The following is a 21,872-nucleotide window of genomic DNA, read 5'->3' as shown; positions in this document are numbered from 1 at the left end:
TGTTTTTTTATTTTTTATTTTTTTTTATTTTTTATTTTACATAGCTTTACGTCAACATTTAGGCAATGAAATATGGAATCTTGATGGCAAATCAAAACAGATAAGAGACCACTATTCCTCAAAAAATAATTAGTTAGTTTTATTTGACATACAGTATTTTGCTACATTTCTTATTTTTCCACTGGTATCTCATGTAATCGCTACCTTTATTTCTATTTTCATTATTGCTTATATTATAATAAGTGGGCGTGGTTTGATGCATGGGCGGAGTCTGATGCGTTATTAGTTATGGTTGTGCACAATTAGGCCACTGTGTATTCTAACGTATACCATATTAAGATCCCAGTGAAATTACACTTAGAAGATTCATTCAGCATAATTTTGCACAACGATCTGAATGGTCCCCTACTGTTAGCATTTGATTGCCCATTGTTTTTTCTTTTTTTTTTTTATTAACCATTTTATAACATTCTGTGAATGTTCTGTTTCAGTTTTGGTTAACAAAGTCAGCTCTGAATTTTAAAACACAAAGTTCTCTTATGGTTCTAGGATAACCATCTCTTATGGTTATGGTTATAGGATAATTGACCAGGAATGTTCATCAAAGTTCGCTAAAAAAAAAAAAAAGATCTGTTCTCAGAACGTGGAAAGACAAACGTTCCAAGAATGTTCTGGGAACTGATCATTCTTAGCTGGGAATCTGCTCACATGGTCAAAAACATTAGCACAATATTTTGGATTGGACTGAATAAATTTGTGAAAATATTTAAATGATATGTAATATGTGAGGCATGGTGACTTAGTGGTTAGCAGGTTTGCCCTGGACTTCCAGGGTTGTGGGTTTAAATTCGGTCTCCACCATGTATGCGTAGAGTTTGCAGGTTCTCCCTGTGCTTCAGTGGTTTCTTCCTGGTACTCTGGTTTCCTCCCCCAGAATACATGCCATGTATTCTGATTGGCATTTCCAAATTGTCTGCAGTGTGAATGTGTACACAATTGTGCCCAGCAATTGGTTGGCCCTGTGTCCAGGGTGTCCCCTGCCTTGTGCCTCAAGTTCCCTGGGATAGGCTCTCCTGTGACCCTGTATAGGATAAGTATAGGCCTATAAAAAATAGAACAATACCATCATTATCATTAGCAGCTTGTTGGGCAAAGGCAAAACAGTTGATCAAAACCTCTCAGAGCTGATGTCTAGTATCTCTAGCTTTAAAACAAGCTAATTTATTTTTGTTTTCATTAAACACATGGCTTATGGATAGCTCTTGGGTAAAATACAATATGTACTGTACGTGAATGTGTATATGAAACTCTTGTCTGGCGCCATCTTCTGGACATTAATATGCATCGCACATGAACCTCCTCTTTGTCCACTAGAGGGCACTATGGTCTCGAATAGAAAGAATATATTCACCCACGAACAAGTGAAATAAGGCGCACAGTATCATTCAGGGAGTGAGAAGTATGGCGTCGTGTTTGAGGAAGGCTGCTCATGCTATTGATGTAAGAACGCGAACAGACGATGTCCTCTCTTCGAGTGGAGTGGAGTTCAGCTCCTTACTGCTTTCTAAACCTGTTCTGAAGGGTTTGGAAGCTTCCGGGTTTCAGAGACCTTCACCAATCCAACTGAAGGCGATTCCACTGGGGAGGTGTGGACTGGGTATGGAAAACTAGTAGCCTCAGTTACTCTACAACGTCACTAGTAAATAAAAGAATAACAACAACAACAACAACAACAGTAGTAGTAGTAGTAATAATAGTAATAGTAATAATAATAATAATAATAATAATAATAATAATATTTAATAGCGCTTCCTATTTAGTTGCAAAGTTCGTGTTAATGCAGTATCAACTAGTTTAGGGGCCTCAAACATTTTGCAGTCAGGGACTACTTCAGCTATTTTAAAAAACCCAGCAACCTTCAGATTAATTTTTGGCGAGCTATTAAGATATTATGCTCTTTATTCAAACGTGAGCAATGAATATTATGGCTATTTATTTGTTCCAGCCAACCTTTTATTACTTAACTTTCAGACAGAATTATTCCAAATGAACATTTCATGATCTGTCCACCTTTTTTTTCCACTTGAGTTTGGATTAAACCCATTCAGTTCATGCCAAATAGGCTACTAACTGTAAGAACCCAATAAATACAGTTTTTATTAATGGTGGGATGAGATTTCCTCCATTGAAACTCCTTATATTTTAAAAAACTGTTTGTATTGGGCATAATGAATAACCGAATAGTGATTTTCAGTTTTCAAATACTGGCTTTTCAGATGATTAACCAGATTTTGAGATAACCCCTGTGCATTCTTATTATTTATCATTATTATTTACAGTTTATATTTTGTCTCTGACCTCTGCTTGTACATAGTTGTACCAAATTCAGATTTCACCATCATTGTGTGGCATTGTAGCCTGATTTTCTGTTGATTTTTCTTTAAAGATCTTATTGTTCAGGCTAAATCTGGCACAGGAAAGACCTGTGTGTTCTCCACCATTGCCCTGGACTCCCTGATACTGGAAAATGCTGCCACTCAGGTACTGTAATTATTATATTTTTTACATTTACTTTTCACATGTTAAGATTGAATGATTTTATCCTCACTGCTGATTTCAATGCCTGTCAATATATAAGAGCAAATTATTACTGGGTCATTCCATGAGAAATCATAATTTTGTGGTATAATTCCTCTTATGGTAGACCTTGTTGTATGTAGGTAAAATACATACAAAAAAACCTCCTCATAAATCAGAACATTTGAGTTCTTTTAGATTTACACCTAGTTAATTAAAAAGAGCTATAACATGAGTTAAAGATTGAAAGGTCTGATGTGGTTTAGTGTGGAGATATAGAGGGCCAAAGCACTTCGTTTTTCCCCACCACTCCACTTTTAAGCAGGTCGTAAACTGGAAACATGCAACTGTGGACCTTATTTTATAATATATATATTATAGTAGGCAACAATCTCTCAAAATTTCATGCATCTACCGAGAATAGTTAAAAATTCATGACTTGTGGGACATTTGCTCTAGCACTTGATTTGATAGGGCCACATCCCCTTATTTAAGCCACTATATCTCAGAAATGAATGCAAATACCAGCCTGAAATTGTGTACACAATTTAAAGGGAATAGGGATATTATTTCGAGAACGTATAAAGCAAGTCTGAGATGCTCATTTTTTTTTTTTTTTTTTTTTTTTTATTTATTTTTTTTTTTAAATCTGGTGATTTGATGTGGCTTTACCCTGCTGATGTTTAAAAAATAAAATAAAATAAATAAAATTCAAAAAATGTATTTATTTATTTTGAAACAGGTCCTTGTTTTGGCTCCGACCAGAGAGATTGCTGTGCAGATCCATGCAGTAGTGATGGCGATAGGCAGTGCCATGGAGGGACTGGAGTGCCACGTGTTTATTGGTGGACGACCTGTGAGTCAGGACAAACTCCATCTGAAGAAATGTCACATTGCTATTGGATCACCAGGTTTGTGTGAATAAAGCTTACATTTTGCAGAATGTACATTGTAGGCAACTCTTCTACCCTCCCTGTAAAAAGTAAATAAATAATAAAATACATGTTGTTAAATGTTTTTGTAGCTGTTTTTATAAAAGGTTTTTGTTCAAAAGCTTGACCACGGCTTTCCCATTCATTGGCTTTGAACTCGGAACCTTCTAGAAACTTTTGCGGAACTGCAACTGCTGATCCCCAGAGCCCCTGTTGAACCAGGAGCAAACACCTGGACCTTTTTAAAAGCTTGTATTAAAGTTTATTAGCTTTTTTTCCCCCCACCTTATGACTTATGAGGTTTTTTTACACTAATGGGGGAGTGAGATCTGAGTTCTAAAGGGCTGATTTGTATGTGTAGAGTTGTTTTGATTGTGGACCTGATGTTCTTTTTAGGTCGTATAAAGCAGCTGATCGAGTTAGGAGCTCTGCTGACAGCGAGTATCCGTCTGTTTGTTCTGGATGAGGCGGATAAACTGCTGGAGGAAGGCAGCTTCCAAGAGCAGATCAAGTGAGACACACAGACCCTTCCCAACTTATTTCTGCTGCATTAACTTTAATGTGTGTATCATATTTAATGATTTCATTATATTAAACTCACTGCTGTGCAGATTAGACGAGCTTTTAGGTAAATATCGATATCTTCACGTTTCAGCTGGATCTTCTCCTCTCTGCCGGCGAATAAACAGATGCTGGCACTCTCAGCAACTTACCCAGAATCCTTAGCAAAGCATCTGTGCAGGTACATGAGGGAGCCGACATTTGTGCGACTGAACCCCACTGATCCCGGACTCCTAGGTGAGGCTATACCTCCCTTCTGTTTTCTTTCTAATGGGCACATGTTATTTACCAAAGAAACCATGACTCTTGGGTGTGTTTCTGACCCATCCTTTCCCATGCAGGTCTGAAGCAGTTCTATAAGCTGGTGCACGCTCATGCCCTGCCTCATAAGATCTTTGAGGAAAAGGTGCAGAATCTGCTAGAACTGTTCAGTAGAGTTCCCTTTAACCAGGCACTGGTCTTCTCCAATCTGCATACAAGGTTTGTGATGTTCATTTTATTTATGTCCTGCTTTTCTAAAAGATCATCTTTGTCAGATAAAGTCCTATTCACTCTGCTGTATCCAATAGTTCATATGACTTAGCAACCCAGTGACCAGCTGAGGTCATGTTTGAGTAAAACATGCTCCTAGGTGTCTACAGTTAAAGCTTGTGTCATTTTGAGCTTTGATGTAAAATCAACTGTTTTACAACTAGTGGAACTTATGCAAACCTGTGGGTGAAAAAATATTCAGGGACTCTTTACTTAACATCTACAAATATTGATTATTCAGCATGGAAAAGAAGGGACAATAAATTATTTTGAACAAAAAATTGAGATTAAATCAAGTTGCCCAGGAATGGTGCAAAAAATTATTATTTGCATGCTGGGAGAATATGTTTCAACTGTTCGTTTGCATTTTAACTCTACTGATTTGGAGAGGTTCTGTTCCTCTGTAGAGCGCAGCACTTGGCTGATGTGCTCTCCTCCAAAGGCCTGCCTGCAGTCTGCATCTCGGGTGAGGCTCTTGGTTAAACAGCATTCCGCTGTGTATTTCAGTTCGTTCTTAAGCAGTTTGTGTACATGAAAATGGCAGATTTAAATGTACTTTTGTGTGCATTTGTGTGTGCAGGTAGTTTGAGTCAGGAACAGAGGCTGGAGGCGATGTCTAAGCTAAAGCAGTACCAATGTCGAGTTCTTATCTCCACTGATTTGGTGAGATCAGACATAGTGTGTGCATCAGACTTAGTGTGTGCATACAAACATGCCTGTAGCGCTGCCAACAAGTGAACCTCTTTCTTTTTCTTTCTTTCTTTCTTTCTTTCTTTCTTTCTTTGGTAGACATCACGGGGTATAGATGCAGAGAAAGTGAACTTGGTGATTAATCTGGATGTGCCTCAGGACTGGGAGACATACATGCACAGGATTGGTCGCGCCGGACGCTTTGGTCAGTACAGTCTCTGCTTCTGTACTACACTGTTTATGCAAGTTAGAGTCTACATCTGTTTCAGTATTAGACATCAGATTCCTTTGTTATTTTCCCTATGTTTCCCTCAAACTCCTCACAGGTACACTGCAGTAAATTTGCATTGGTGAGCTTTCTTAGAGTTGTAAGGATGAGGATCTGCAAATTTCTGTTTTTACCTTCAATGCAGTTAAAATAAACATAACTTTTATATATTTGAAGATGAATTAAGCGTGAAACTGCATTGCAGTTATTGTAGGTAATTGTTGTAGCTGTAATATGTTATGTGAACTCCATAGTTTCTAGAGAAACAGGATGCTTTGGACCAAAGTTACTTGTGCAAGCACTCTATAATGAATAGGATAGCTTTATGTATATTTTTATGCCATGCTTTGTAATAATTTACTGTAAAAGTTTTCACATACATAACCTAAATAACCTTCGTCAATAATTCAGGTAGAAACTTGTATTTGCAAGGTGTATTTGCAAAGACTGCAAAAGAAGCGCAACTCCCAAGGACCAATTTTTCTCCGAGGTTTTCACTATTTAATTTGAAGCTCATTTACAACAAAATGTGTGTTTTGTCTCAGGAACTCTGGGGATCGCTGTAACATACTGTTGTCACGGAGAAGAAGAGAACAAAATGATGGCCATTGCTCAGAAGTACGGCCTGGCTCTTAGCCCCTTACCAGGTAAATGGAGAAAAGGTGCTCAAATGTTGGTTCCCTTTGCTGACACAATACAATTGTCTCTGCCTTGCCTTCTTCCTGTTTAGAGGCACTTTCATTCCTAAAATTTTTCGTAAGATTTCAGCTGCAGGATTTTTTCAGGAAATCTGAAACAACCAAATTTCTACTGCCGTTCCTATTCCAGTTGTAAAACAGCTGTTTCCTTGCTGTTGTTGTGCTTGAATGGCCCAACTGAGCATTTGCCCTGATGATACCATTGATGTGTGACATAAGATTCCATTAGAGTATAACTGGCTCGAGTTTCGGGAAGGGTGGCATTCCTCTTTCCCTCTAGATCAGAGCAGAGTTCAGGTATTTGTTAAATCATGTTAAAAGAACAGTGCAGGTATCCCATGTCATTGCATGAGGAGTGGCTGGCTTCACAGGAAGCACAGTTTAGCCTTTACCCTTATGAAGGTGTCCATGAGTACCCCACACCACTCCACTTTGTTGCTCGAGTGCATGGAGGTCAAAAATGACATAATTCTGAGCTTTGAATTTCCACTTCCAAGGCAAGTTGAATGCAGCATTAGTTACATTGTGTTCTTATGGACAGTTCTGAATCACATAAAAGGTGCATTAGACTGTAAAGTCTATCATTGTGAATGCATTTTTTTATTTGAATTTGTGACTCCTTATGTGTCAGTGTTGTCTCTGCTCATTGTGCTTTTCTGTGGTGTACCTCAGATCCAATCCCAGCTGGGCTAATGGAAGAACCGTGTGATTGGAATGTGATTGTTCAGCCTCCTTCAAAAAATGACCTTGGCCTTTCCCTTGGATCCAATGTAAGAAAAAAACGGCCCAAATCTGAGCAGGCAGTCTCCAAATCCCCCAAAGAGCCTAGGAACACACTTCTCACTAAAGAGCAGACTGATTGTCACAGTCCAGCTAGAACCCAAAAATCTAATACTGACAGGAACAAGGTTAATAAACCTGTCACTGCCCCTGACCACTTAGCCAGTGCTGAAAATCTAGAGCCTCATCCAGCTCTTACGAGAGAGGAAATGCAGGAGGCCCTTCCCAAAATCCCTCCCCTGCCCTCTTTTAAACCCCAAGCAGTGAGACCGATTTCCTTCGCTGAGGCCATGGCTGACTTTGAGAACTTTATGACCGCTGGCCCTGGACGATCAGTCGAGATCATAAGACAGTATGGAACACATGACGAAGTAAACACCATGGTCGATGGGCAGTATAAAAGCAATGCTGACCGTGGTGCTGGGACAGATGGTACTTGTATTAAATCTTATAGTGAACATGAAGAGCAAGTCTTAATGGATGGAATTGCTCAATCTCAGCAGTCGGTAGGTTCAGTCTCTTGTCCAGTGACCTCTAGGCGCATGTCTGGCAGCTCTTCTTCCTCTTTAGACAGTGAGTCCGAGATGGAGACAGAACAGAAAACGGATGCCTCGGCGTCCAGTTCTGTGTCCAGCGCCCCACACCTGAGCTGTGGACCACAACACATTGCAAAATCAACGACATACGCAGCCAGTGCGGCAAAGCAGCCCATCAAACTCAGCCCTACTCCTTACAAACCTCAAATCAAGACTCCTCATCCTAACAATCACGCTCCGGCTCTTCAGTACTGCAAGTCAAGGTCAATGTCTGAGGAAAAGAGTTCTGGGAAGACTGCCAAAGTAAAGGAAGGGAGCTGGAGGACACAGAGAAGGACACAGGAGGACAATGAGGAAGTGGACAGTGAATCCTCTCAAGAAGAAGGGAATGGACATGAACAGGATTATTGGAAAGCATGTTACCAAGCCTGGGAAGAATATTACAACTCTTTGAGTTCAGCCTATTACTACCGCTCACATTATAACTGGCTGGCTGCATATCGCATGAATGCTGTTTACATGATGGAAATGATGAAGCGCTGATTCAACAACAATAGAAATGCAAGAAACCTGGTGTCAGATGTCCAGCACCTGTAGGAGGTCTGAATCTGAGAGAATCTGCACTAGTGGCAAAATGAAAAGTCAGATGACAAGCCATTAAGAGAAACTGCTGAATTATGGCACTGTTTACTATATCATGGATCAATTAATAATCCTCACTTTACAGTGTATTTATACCATTGGCTAATAAAGTTCTCCTAATTGAAATAACTTTATTATTATTATTTAATTAAGGCAATGGACATTACTTGGGCTGTTTTAAGGACAACAACTATATCATTGTTCATTATTATTTTTATTTTTTACTTTTTTAGTTCAGTAGTGTTCATTTGCATAGTTGCATACTTGTCCACTTACCTACTTGCCAAGTGGCTAAAAGTGTACTTGCCTAGCCACCTGCCTGCTTGCATCTTTTTTTTTTGTATAAACCCTGATTAGATTACTATAATTCCCATCAAACAATTTTAAAAAATGACTCCTTACTCATGTCAGAAGTTTAGCACACATTACACCCATTCTCCAAAAGTTACACTGCTTTCCCATTTCACAACTAATCAAATACAAGGTCCTACTTCTAACTTACAAAGCAATACATGGCCTCACCTTCCCCACCTTATCTCTCTGAGCTCCTGTAGACGTTCACCTCTGGTCAAACTTTCAGTATTTTTACCAATACTGGTCTGAAGGTGGTGGCTAGATGTGACTGACATCAATGAGGGGCAGATCTTTTAGTGCCATAGTCTCCAACCTTTGGAGTGCCTTTCCCCAGGACTTGCATGACCGTACTTCCTTCTCTAAATTTAAGAGCTGACCTAAAACTTGTGAACAAATTATTATTATTATTATTATTATTATTATTGTTATTATTATTATCATTATTAAATGATTAGGGTCACAGTGGATCTGGAGCCAAACACGGAAACATGCCCTGGAAGGGATGCCAGTTGATCATAGTGCACTGTGTACACACACATTAACACATATTTACATCTAGGGGTAATTTATCTTAGCCAATCCACCCACCAGCATGTTTTTGGGAGCTGGGAGGAAACTGGAGGAATCCCATGTGGAGAACATTCACAAAAACTCCACAAAAACAGTAACCTGAGCTTAGGATTGAAACAGCTGTGAGATGGCAACTCTAACCACTGCCCCATATTGCCCTGTATTTTATGTGTATCATAAAGTCTTTTATTTGTTCCACAAGAAACATGTCCTCTAACATTATGATAGAAGTTTGCAACTATAATCTTGAAATAATAACATGATTAGATTGTCATTGATCACATTTTGTGGTGTGGCTTGTGATGTTCTGCTTAATGCTTGTGATGTTTTTCTGTATAATGGCTGCTATAGTTTAACAGGTTATGCTGCAGTAAGTTTATAAAAAATTTTCATCAATTTGATGACTTTACTTTCTAAGGGTTTCTGCACAGCTCCGGAACAGTTAGAATAAAAAAAAAAATTGCCACAAAGCAAAAGTACCCACGTGCACACCACCGTGCGATGATTGGGCCGTACTTCTCTCTCACAAGCAGGCTGGCAATCTGACAGCTGAGAAGTGATTCACATTTCCTTATCAACTATACATTACAGTGACGTTCATAGAGGTTAACAGAATCAAACAAGCTCTGTATCGATCAAGCAAAACATCATTATAATTGAAAGAGATTATATTTGTTTTCTTTTACATTATTTTCTGTAAGAGTCCTAAAAAGGCAATCAGAGTTCCTTCAGCCTCAGTGCAGTGATGAAGTGATCTTGTGTTGATTACCTGTAATCAGAGCACACACTCCAAATCACAGCCTACACATACTGACCGCAGTGACCTTACCACGTAAAACCACGACAGATCATATGCGGCTATTCGACAATGCTGATTTTCATTCCGTTTGTTTGTATGGACATAGACAGACAGACATTGCTAGATAAACAGATAGATAGACAGACAGACAGAGAGAGAGAGAGATAGATAGATAGACATAGATAGACAGATAGATAGAGAGACACATAGACATAGATAGATCTTCCGAAAACACAGTGCCTCAGTTTCTATTTCATCATCATCTTTGAACCTTTTCATCACCTGACGTCACTGATGTGGTCTGTGGGTTGGTCTTTCATCAAGCAGATGATCTAATGGAGTAACTTCTAGGGTAATTATGAGGCAACTGTCTCAAACAGCAGTAATGAATCATGCGATGTAAAGCAGTCTCATGCCTGTGCGATGGGAAATCCATGGACAATGAACACAACTTCTGCGTGTAGACTGGAGCAGTCTAGGACACGGTTCCTGATTTTGAATTACTCTCTGCTCTGTTTGACTTTCCTCATCGGGACTGCGGCGAATCTGCTCGTGTGTTGGGTCGCTTTCCGAGATAAAAGCCTGCGCACTGGCAGCAACGCGCTGCTGGTGAACCTGGCCGCTGGAGATCTGATCAGATGTTTAGTAGACTCTCCGGTGTTCTTGGCCTTGTTAGTTCTGAGAGAGAAGCGCGTGAGGAACGGCTCGGTGCTGTGCCGCGTTCAGCAGCTCACTTATTTACTGTGCAGCTGCGCTCAGTTACTCACACTGGCGACCATCAGCGTGGAGAGATCCCAGACCATCGCGTCTCCGTTTAGCACCGACAAAAGGAAAGGACGGGTCCGGATCTGGATCCTGATTATTTGGATCTTTGCACTTACAGTCGCCGTGTCCTCTCTGATTCTGTCCGCAGATCCCCTGTCCTACTCAATGTGCCGCCACCTGCACTCTTTCGACGCCTATGTTTTGATTCCCATCTGGACCTTATGTGTTATTTTGATAACCGTTAACTACTTGCGCATCTTCGTCGTCGTGAAGCAGCACTCTAATAAGATCTTGGACTCGGGAGTGCAGCCGAGGCTGTGTGTAGTGACGCGCGTCTCAAGCGGCCGGCTGGCCCAGTCCAGTGCACTAGAGGCGGGGGGAGGTGAGGGGAACTACCCGCGCTCGGGCCCTGAGATCGTGGGCGCTGTTTGTGTTCTCACCCCTAAAGCCAAAGCGCTGGGCAAAGCAAGAGTAGAGGGAAAATTAGCCAAGAGACTCGGCTACATCATCGCAAATGTGGTCGTGTTCTGGATGCCGCTGGTCCTCCTACTGACACTCAGACTGGTGCTGGAGTGCACAGAGTGCTGTGTGAGTAAACTCTACTCAAATACTGTACATGCAGCTTGTTCATGAAACAAATCATTTACAGACATCAACTGAATATACCACCAGAGTTAAGTGGCTTTTTAAGATTTGGGCATGTGTTTGGCAATGATTGGGATTACACCTGAGTCAGTGATTCAGATGAGAGAGAGAAAAAAAAAAAAAAACTACTGCACTGTGTGCACAGTTTTTCTTCTGTTTGGTTCCAAATGAGCCATGGGTTCAGTATTGCAAATTATCAATGACATAAATCTCAATTTTAATTGAAATTAAAAATATCTTCTTGTGGTTGATCATCATTTACAGCTGTAGAGTGACGTAATTGCATGAGTTTGTAGCAGACAAAATATTTCTTGTATATAAATTTGGTTTCTAAATCTTTCCAAATGGAGTGAAAAAGGGAAGGAATGTAATTTATATGCTTCTCGACACATCAAAGGTACTGTCAGAACTTCAGAGCACATCCCCATCAACAGTTCACTGTTTAGATTCATGATAATAAAATACCAAATATGTGCAGAACATTGCAAAGCAAGAATGGTTTTATTTATTTTTATCAGACAGTCTGAAAGAAGATGGTTGGTTGTCCTTTCAAACTGTAACCAAGATAATCTGCTTAAATCGTAAATGGTCTGTGCTTATACAGCGCTTTTATCCAAAGCGCTTTACACTGTGGTCTCATTCAACCATTCACACACACACACTCACACAGCAATGGTAGCAGAGCTGCCATGCAAGGTGCTAACTTGCCATCAGGAGCAACTTGGGGTTCAGTGTCTTGCCCAAGGACACTTTGGTATGTGGAGTCACGTGGGCCAGGAATTGAAACACCAACCCTACGATTAGTGGACAACCCGCTCTACCACCCGAGCACAACCGCCCACTTAACAAGCTCAACCAACCCCCCCATGTCTTCACAGAATTCATATTATTGTGTATAAACAGTCAACTTTTATCATGGAACTTGATAATTAAGGTGTGTTAAAATGAAACATTTTGAAATATGACGAAACAAATGAATTATACAATCAAATGAGACCCACTATTAATATTCTTTAAATATTTCATATGATTCATTATGTGTGTATGTAGATTTGGGGAATGTGGGAGCTGGAGACCTTGGCGACAGTATTGACGTGTGTACCTGCTGCTGTGGACCCGCTCATATACACGCTGCTCCATCGCCACTTCTGCACCGAGTTCCGCAAACTCTTCTGCACCAATCAGAGCTGCTGATAACTGATTGACCAATCAGGAGCCGGCTCTGTGAAGAAGATGAAGCCTTGTTTGATCTGTATCAAATCTACTAATCTAAAACATCTACTGGGATAAGAAAGGTTTAATATTCTGGTCTTGAAACAGAAATATATGGTTAGAAGGCAAAGCTTCTTTAATAATTAGACCAGATTTTTGACTCCTTTTTGTGTTTTCATTAATGATGAATGCAAACCAAAATTCCCAGATGATAGTTTCTCTCTGAAAGAGCATTCAGGGATCTGCACAAAATCACATAATTAAAACCATTGCATTTATAATGCCTGCACTTGACATAGACTGGGGGCTTGGATTCATGAACTACCACACATTACTTCTCAAGAAATTGTGCCTGATAACCTTTTTAGAAACGCACAGATTTATGTGTTCAACTTGTATAAACATTTTGTAGGTCTATTAAGGTTCTGTGTTTGTGTCCAGAAGGTTACAAGGTCAAATCCCACACCTTCTAGCAGGCCACTGTTGAGCCCTTGGATTGTGCTTCACTTGTAAATCCTGTTGGATGAAAGCGACTCCTGAATTAATAAATATAAATGTACAAACAGCACCAAACACTATTTATTTATTTATTTATTTGGTGTAAAATCTATGTTTAATATAAGTTGATACAGACATTTAAAACATGTAATTGATAAAGAGAGAAATGAATAACTTTCTGCTTCTTTGACTAACCAGGAAGTGTTTGGGCTAGCTGTTTTAAAATGCAAAGGACTCTCAGTACTTTTATGCATCGAGACCACAGAAATATACAGAACTGCGTAAATGTCAGAGACCACCCTTTCGTTTTCAATCAAACGGTCATTTGGTACTTATTGCTAATTATTTAATGGCAAAGAATAATGATGGGAAAATGTACAGTACATTCATTCTATGTTCAGCCATGCAGTACTTTATGCAGATCAATATGCAAGTGCATTAATAAACAAATAAAACATGTTTTCTTTACCTTTGTGTCATTTATGAGCAATAACAAACAGTAATGATGGGAAAATGTAATTAACAGAAAGTTTATTCTGGAATAATACAGTAAATATTTGATTTGTAATATTATTAATTATTAATATTAACATTGGCTTGTATAAATTAGTACTGAATGGCCATTTGAGTGGAAACAAAAGGGTGGTCTCTGACTTTTGCACAATTCTGTAGGTTCTGACAATTCTATGATTTTAAGATCACAGATTTGGGCCTTAAGCTCTGATCTTCAATACGGACCAAGCAGATGTAACTTTTCAACTATTTGTTTCATACTTGTAATTGTAAAACACATGTTTTCAGACTCACATACACCGATCAGCCATAACATTAAAATCACTGACAGGTGAAGTGAATAACAGTGATTATCTCTTTACAGTGGCACCTGTCAAGGGGTGGGATATATTAGCCAGTTCTCAAAGTTGAAGTTGGAAACAGGAAAAATGGGCAAGTGTATTGACCTGAGCGACTTTGACAAGGGCCAAATTGTGATAGCTAGACGACAGAGTATCTCCCAAACAGGTCTTGTGCGGTGTTCCCAATATGCAGTGGTTAGTATGTACCAAAAGTATGGACAACCAGTGAACTGGCAACAGACCATAGAGCAATGGATGAAAGTGGTCTGGTCTGATGATTCATGTTTGCTTTTACATGTGGATGGCTGGGTACATGTGCGTTGTTTACCTGGGGAAGAGATGACACCAGGATGCACTATGGGAAGAAGGCAAGTCGGCGGAGGAAGTGTGATGCTCTGAGCAATGTTCTGCTGGGAAACCTTGGGTCCTGGCATTCATGTGGATGTTACTTTGATAGGTACCACCTACCCAAACATTGTTGCAGACCAAGTACACCCCTTCATGACAACGGTATTCCCTAATGGCAGTGGCCTCTTTCAGCAGGATAATGCACCACTGCAAAATAATGCTACACTGCAAAATATGTTCAGGAATGGGTTGAGGAACTTGACAAAGAGTTCAAAATGTTGTCTTGACCTCCAAATTCCCCAGATATCGATCCAATCGAGCATGTGTGAGATGTTCTGGACAAACAAATCCAGTCCATGGTGGCCCGACCTCACAGCTTACAGGCCTTAAAGGATCTGCTGCTAACGTCTTGGGGACAAATACCACAGCACACTTTCTGAGGTCTTGTGGATTCTATGCCTCAATGGGTGAGAGCTGTCTTGGCATCACAGGGGGGACCTACACAATATTAGACAGGTGGTTTTAATGTTATGGCTAATCTGTGTATATTCAGTAGTATGTAACATTTAAAATATTAACAAATTTTTGCCAAAACGTCCGATAAAACCTTATAATATGAAGGTCTCAAGATCTGGAGATTTTGGTGAATTCCAAGTTCATCCCTGATTTGATTAGACATAAGAATGATATCTGAATGAAAAATTGCACACACAGCAAATGGGTTAGTGACATATATAGATCTTTTATCAGGCGTTTCACAGTAGTGACAAGACAAGATCATAAATTATATTCAGCTTCTGACAGGGAAGGCCAATAGAACAAGGTGATAATTCCATTCAAACTAAAGCAAAAAAAAAAAAAAAAAAAAAAAAAAAAAAAAAAAAAGGAACAGCAAAATAAATGCTGAGACATTGAATAGGGAAACTAACTGCAAGGCAGACAGATGAGTACAGTTCTTTAATTACAAATATGACAGGACAGATCTTGAACCTTTGATTACTTTCACCATGTCTTAGACAGACACTGATTTACTTTATAAACAGTTTTTAAAAAAAAAAAAAAAACTCTGGGTCTTGTTCAACTATCTTTTGAAAGACTGTCTTATTTTGCTATTATACACTAGCTCATTTGTGACAAACTTTTTTCTCAGTCTGAATTCCTTTATCAGAGACTGATTTATTTGGTAATTACAGGCACAGATTTAACATTGTATCTAAATAAAGAAATATCAATGTGCTTTTCTCTCTTAATATTGACAAGACTGTGTGTCTGATACAATGCATCACAATTCCTAACATGAGATCACAGTCTAATGCAGGGGTGTCCAATCTTATCCGCAAAGGTCCGGTGTGGGTGCAGGTTTTCATTCCAATCAAGCAGGAGACACACCTGATTCCACTTGTTTATTCAATTGATCTTACCTTTCAGTAGAATGACGTGTGGCTTCTGCTTGGTTGGAATGAAAACCTGCACCCACACCGGCCCTTTGCAGATAAGATTGTACACCCCTGATCTAATGCTTTGTAGATACGTGTTATGGTATAGAGTAGATCTCATTTTTCTTTTTCTTTTATTTAATTTCTTTATTTTTTAAATGTCTAATTGAATAAAAGTGACATGTAAATATATGAAAAATTGCATTTGAAATGAATTGAATCATGTAATTGTTGTACACAATTTGATGGATGCATGTAAATGATTAATGATAGTATGGAAATAAAACAATTCCTGTCTCTGTATATGGCTATCTCAGATACCATGGCTTAAAACGAAGGTAGAACATCAGGGGGAAAATCTTGTACTTTGATCTTGATGCTCTTGCCCATTTAAGAGCTTTCATTCTGTGTCTTTTAAATATCTAAAAGAATGTTAAAGAAAAACCCACATTGGTACAATGTGGTAAAACGTGGCAGTGTAAGTCTCAATAATCAGACACAGGGAACCGATGGTCTTGAACAATAATTATAATATTCCTAATTTCCTGAAGTAAGAACATTTACACTATATGCTGGTGTTTCTACTATATCATTATTACTATGAGAAAATATTGTATCTCTAATATATTTCCAAAACAGCCTTTCAAACCAAGAATGTCTTTTACACAGTTTTAGTTATACAAGAAGTTATCGTTTGAACTCACAGAGCTGTACAAAGCTTAGGGGCATAAATAGTGTTAGTAAGATAAAATTGTGATAAACCAAACAAAAAAAGCTAAATAAAACACAAACAAACAAAACAAAACAAAAAAAACAGTAAGGCTGCATTTACATTCTTCTGACAAAGATTGAATATTGTTGCATAAGTATAAACAGGTTCTAAATCTGAAATCTGGTCATTTGTCTCGTATCTGAATGCTCACATCCAATTTTCTCTGAAGTTATTGTCTTTGTTATGAGATGATAGGCCAGTCATGGCTCTAATGGCAATATAAAAATATAGCCAAAAGCGGCAATCTGCTTGGTACATGCACTCTTTGCAAATATCGCCTCCAGTGGCCAGTTCTTGCCTAGTTATATAAAATAAAGAGACCACAGATTAATATCTTATCAAGTTTTAGATCAATGCTTGTGTGAAATGCCTGCTGAAAGCTGATTGGCTGACCGTGGCTATGTTTTTCGAATAATCCAGTCATCATTAAAAATTCACTTACAGATTAGCACAACAATGCAGTATGCCAAATCTCAGCTTTGTTTGAATTTACAGTTCTTGAGAAACAGCTAATCAAACCGATGACCACACACCAAGATCTCCTCAGAACCTTATAAACATGCCTTGTATTTACAGCTGTTTGAGTAAATTAGGCTCCGCCTTGATAGAATTGATTGGCATGTGACGGCCATGCTGTTTACAAAACTCAACATGTTGACTCTGCTTAATTGTTCAACACCAGTTTTCTTAAGATACGCCCAAAATCCTAGGACTAATTTGCATAAGTAGCTTTAGCATAAATGCATATTAGCTTCAAATGTGGGCGGGGTTAATAAAATTAGTTATAAAATGTATATGTTGCTCTATAACACCACCATTAGGCCAATTGGACCCATCTCTTGCCTGAGCAGTGGGATGTAGTACTACCAAAATTTCACGTTTATGTGACTTACAGTTTGGTCTGCATAATTCATTTTAGGGAAGAAAAACAAGAATAAGAAAAACTTAAGCAAAAACCACAGGGTTCCAGCACATTTGGTGCTTGGAACCCTAATTAAAGGCCAAATACAAAGAGGCTAAAAAACAGTAATTACATGTCTTTCTACAACCATGGTGGTGCTACTGGTAAAAAGTTGCTGTGTCCTCGCCTAGCACATTTTGGTATGGGAATGATGTTAACATGGGAATTGGATATGGGTCATTTCTTACAGGACAAAGAATCAGATCTGTGTCAAAATATGGGAATTGTGCATCGAGGCCCACAATGTAAATGCAGCCTAAGAAATAACACATCAGATAACTAATTCAAATACACATCAGATAACTAATTAAAAGTGGAGAAATAGATCCAGGGCAAGAAAAAAAAAAAAGGAAACTCATAGCCTTTAAATTCTTTAAATGCAACTTTGAATTGAGGAAAACAAAATATAAAGCATGAAACAAGTTAGTTATCCCTGTCCTAAAGCACAAACACACATATCTACACTATTATTGGCAAAGCCATTCTCCCTACAAATGGCCATCATGAAGAAACAGGGACTAAGTAATGAAGAAGACGTCTGATTGGTCCATGGATGTGTCAGTCAAAACTCTTTGTGGCTTCACTGTCACCATGGCAACAATGACTCAATGCTGAGTTCATTCGAGACAGTCTGTTTTCCGAGAAGAAAAAGACAAAATAAAGCAACACAGAAGAGTGGCCAACACCAAAAGTTTCTATGCAGGTAGAATACACACATACACACAACAAGGTTTACTTTTTTTTTTTTTTTTTTTTCCAATAAAATGCCCACTGAGCAGGAAAGAAAACAACACTTAGGACCAAACCAACTATCAAAAGCATGGTTTTTCAGAGACACGAGCAGACAGGGCAGCACTGGACCACAGTGAAAGAGGAAAATGGCGGCAGCTGCACTCGGTTTGCCAAACAATGGCCAAATATTACAAAATATCCTATTAACAATATTCACAAACGAACCAAGGCTTAGTACATATCCTACTCACAAATTCTCAGCAAATGCCTTGTGCTTATAATCACAGATATTTTGAATACCTATTTGATATATATAGATTTTTTTTGGTTCCGCTTTACATGGTTATTACTGACGATTTGGAGATTGACACTGTTTGTCCACTCAACATCTTGGACCCGAAGAAGAAGTAAGGGGAAGTGGATTAGAAGAGGAAAAAAAAAATCCTTCCCCCAAGAGAGGCACATACTGTGTGAAAGGCTCCAGGCACGCTGAGAGCTTACGAACACGCACACACACCTATGGAAAGATCCTAACATATCAAATACACTCTGTTTCTCTTAACCTTACAGGAGTGAGGAGTGACCCTCTCACTCACTCAAAAAGAAATGTAAAAATCGTCCCATATTCTTTGTCAAAATAACCCTATTGTCTTTACAGAGTTCGGATATGGAACAATTTTTTTTTCAAAGCTGCATGATAGCCATGTAATTATTGACTAATATATCTAATAGCAACAACAACAACACCACAGATGAAAAAGACTTGAAATATTACATTATGCTTATATTAAAACCTCCTTGTGTCTTGAATATTCCAATTAATTGATAATCTACGAGGTGTTCTAGTAACTAAACATTAAAATTTTAATTTCTTTAATTCATCATTTGCTGTCTCGTGAGTAGCTTCTCACTATTATTGTCATTGTTCTCACTATTATTATTGTTAGACCAGAATTTCATCACGTGACTGTTTTTCCTCTGTAGTTTTGTATGAAAGCCATAAATGATGGCTGGTGGCCAATTAAAAAAAAAACTTTGATTGAATATTTTTCTCTAGTAACTATTAATTCTGAGAAATGCTATAATAGGAAGTAATGGCAGGAGTGGACAAATCACAAGTCCGGGCCCCAGGACAAGGACGTTAACGTATCCGGGATACTCATGTTTCATTCACAGTTGCCGAGCGGACAAGCAGGTTCAGCAGGCTGTTTATAAAATGGTCATCGGCCTTGATTTTTCCTCCTCTTATTCAACCAGAGAAAGAAAAAAAAACCTTCCTGTTTACATTTGCAAAAGAAAACTTCATTTGATATGTATACTCTCTCTCCCCTGTCAATCACATTCACACTAGCCAATCAGAGGGGTCAGTGAGCTCATGCATGCAGAAGAGAATAGACAGTGCTTTCCTCAGAGAGTATGTTACATTGCCCTGCGATGAGCAGAGATCACTGCCCTGCAATATCGCATTCTGGACAAGTACACTGTAACTTTGACTTGCTCTATGGTCTAGCTAATGAATTATGATTTGTCCACCCTGAATGGTCATCACTATTAAAAAAACAAAAAAAAAACCGACAAAACAACTCTCAACCATATCATTAGCTAAGCTAACTACAGTATAGCTAATCCACCAATTAGTCAGAATGAAATTCCATTTAGCATGTAATCTTTGCAATGTCATCCTCTTCAGCTTTTTAAAATGGTGAAATCAAACTACGTGTGGCTGCTCATGTGGCTTACACATTTTTAATGGTTGAACAGAAATGATACGCTGTCCCTCAACGTCCTATTTTGGATTATATGAAAGTTGAAGGTTGCTTATGAGCAGCTGCTGAAATTGTTGCCTGTAACGTTGACGAAACATCACTTCCCTAAGACACAATACAAGACAATAAACACAAAAAGGAAAGAAAAAGTGCTTGATGCGGAGTGACTCTTGACATCCTCATCTAATCAATCTTGTGATGGATTGATCAAGTTGTTATGGCTCTTCTGCTATTGTTATCTCTCTCTACATCTTTCTGTCTCTCTTTCAAACACGCGTGCACACACACACACACACACTCACACACTTGTTTCCATCACCCCCTCGGTTTTTCTTGTTCAGGAACTTGAGTCAGTGCTGTTCTTCTCCCACAAGGGGGCAGGCTACTCTACAGTTTTCACATCCTGAGTGCTTCTCCCCTCTCTCTGTTCTGACGTTCGCTTGTTCTGGCACATGTCCTTCACAGCGCGGAGACCTTCACCACACCCGTGCTGGAGTTGGTGGTGGGGTTGGGCGGAACTTCTGGGCTGTTCGGGGAGTTGTTGGTGGGAGGGGTCGGGATGCTGATGATTGCTGTGGTAACCTGACTGCTGCTCTTACAGTTCAGACCTCCTGATTCATCTGGCATCATGTTGAGACTGGAACGACTGTGGGGTGAGAGAGAGAGAAAGAGAAAGAAAGAAAGAGAGAGATATTTAACATTTAAGACTCCTTATTTACCAATTATTTAGGGAAAAATACTTCGTTAAACAGATAGAATAGCTATTAATAGCTATTAGCTATTAAATAGATAGTTATTTAAAATAAAATAAAAACCCCACACAAAAATTTAAAGCAGACCAATGAATCTCAATATTTGTTTAAAAAGTTTAACATTTTTTAACAATCACAATTAGACATGGATTTGCAGAGAGCAATCAATATCAGTTCCACACAAACACTGATTTACTTCCCAAGTATAGTTAAAAGTCTCCAAATATTTGACCAGGTGGAAATAAGCATATTTCACTTTTAACCTTGATTTTATTAGACCCTTTAAAATTGACACTGCATCAGTTGACCCCACGTCATTAAGTTTGTCTTTACATGAAAGCCAGATCGCAATTTTTGTCTGCCCAAACAAAAAATTAAGTAACACATGAATCTCTTTCCTTTTTGTTATATTTTGGCCCATAAATAAAGAACATGGGTGAAAACACTTCTCCTAAAGTCTTACACCACTCTTCTATTTGAGAAAACAAAGCTTGTAGTCTCATACAGTAAAGAAATAAATGCAAAACAGTTTCTGCTATTCCACAAAAAGGACACCCCCCCTACCTGTGGATCAAGGTGTGCTCTATATCTATTTATAGCTATTATACCATGTACAATTCTCCACTGAAGGTCTCCAGACCTGTTCTCAATGGAAGGTTTGTAGAAGGTCCTCCAGCAACCTTTAGGGGAAGCACCTGACCCGAAACTCTCCTGCCGTTTAGATTCCTAAAGTCCATCCAGAGAATTAATATGTGAGACTGTAACACATACTGTATACAGTGCTGGGTGGACGGTGGCTTAGTGGTTAGCATGTTTGCCTCACATTTACTTTGGTTTGGGGTACGATTCCTGTCGCTATCCTGTGTGTGCGGAGTTTGAATATTCTCCCTGTTCTGTAGAGGTTTCCTCCAGGTTCTCTCATTTCCTCCCCCAGTGACATGCATGGTAGGCTGATTGGCATGTCCAAAGTGTCTGTAGTGTGTGAATGTGTGTGATTTTGCACGATGGATTGGCACCCAGGAAAGGGTGTTCCCTGCCTTGTGTCCAATGCTCTCTGGGATAGGCTCCAGGTTCCCCGCGACCCTAAAGGATAAGCGGTATAGAAAATCAATGGATGGATGGATGGATGTATACAGTGCTTTTTTCCTATTCCACTAAAAAACTCAAGTTCAGGAATCCTGAAGATAAGCAAA

The 21,872-nt window shown here is 39.0% G+C and overlaps 3 protein-coding genes across 4 annotated transcripts in view; 2 read left to right on the top strand and 1 right to left on the bottom strand.

Annotated features, from left to right (window-relative positions):
- Positions 1-1,425: 1,425 nt before the first annotated feature.
- Positions 1,426-8,344, top strand: ddx20 (DEAD (Asp-Glu-Ala-Asp) box polypeptide 20). The gene is made up of 11 exons (XM_017468940.2): positions 1,426-1,657; positions 2,447-2,541; positions 3,320-3,488; positions 3,906-4,020; positions 4,165-4,307; positions 4,412-4,550; positions 5,009-5,067; positions 5,182-5,264; positions 5,391-5,496; positions 6,105-6,206; positions 6,930-8,344. The coding sequence occupies exons 1-11, from the start codon at positions 1,462-1,464 to the stop codon at positions 8,114-8,116; spliced, it is 2,394 nt and encodes a 797-aa protein (XP_017324429.1). The 5' UTR covers positions 1,426-1,461; the 3' UTR covers positions 8,117-8,344.
- A 1,967-nt stretch (positions 8,345-10,311) lies between these two features.
- LOC108265185 (neuromedin-U receptor 2) lies at positions 10,312-14,968 on the top strand. The gene is made up of 2 exons (XM_017467314.3): positions 10,312-11,291; positions 12,399-14,968. Exons 1-2 carry the CDS (start codon positions 10,362-10,364, stop codon positions 12,540-12,542), a joined length of 1,074 nt encoding a protein of 357 aa, XP_017322803.2. The 5' UTR covers positions 10,312-10,361; the 3' UTR covers positions 12,543-14,968.
- Positions 14,969-15,122: 154 nt separating this feature from the next.
- The window catches only part of kcnd3 (potassium voltage-gated channel, Shal-related subfamily, member 3), a 166,882-nt gene continuing 160,132 nt past the window's right edge, over positions 15,123-21,872 (bottom strand). For both annotated transcript variants that reach the window (XM_017469010.3, XM_017469011.3), the window contains one exon: positions 15,123-20,573. In XM_017469010.3, coding sequence (XP_017324499.1) covers positions 20,387-20,573 — 187 coding nt within the window. In that variant the 3' untranslated portion in view covers positions 15,123-20,386. The remainder of the gene's footprint in view (positions 20,574-21,872) is intronic.

Source organism: Ictalurus punctatus, chromosome 5 (genome assembly GCF_001660625.3).
Source record: "Ictalurus punctatus breed USDA103 chromosome 5, Coco_2.0, whole genome shotgun sequence".
NCBI classification, from domain to species: Eukaryota; Metazoa; Chordata; class Actinopteri; order Siluriformes; family Ictaluridae; genus Ictalurus; species Ictalurus punctatus.
Note: the sequence above shows the minus strand (reverse complement) of the source record. Positions and strands in the feature narration are given on the sequence as shown.

Excerpts from the sequence above, each read along its gene's own strand:
- LOC108265185 (XM_017467314.3), top strand. The coding sequence starts at position 10,362 with ATGGGAAATCCATGGACAATGAACACAACTTCTGCGTGTAGACTGGAG. Across the intron at positions 11,292-12,398 it reads TGGAGTGCACAGAGTGCTGT|ATTTGGGGAATGTGGGAGCT; the intron begins GTGAGTAAACTC and ends GTGTGTATGTAG.
- ddx20 (XM_017468940.2), top strand. The coding sequence starts at position 1,462 with ATGGCGTCGTGTTTGAGGAAGGCTGCTCATGCTATTGATGTAAGAACG. Across the intron at positions 4,308-4,411 it reads CACTGATCCCGGACTCCTAG|GTCTGAAGCAGTTCTATAAG; the intron begins GTGAGGCTATAC and ends TTTCCCATGCAG. Across the intron at positions 6,207-6,929 it reads GGCTCTTAGCCCCTTACCAG|ATCCAATCCCAGCTGGGCTA; the intron begins GTAAATGGAGAA and ends GGTGTACCTCAG.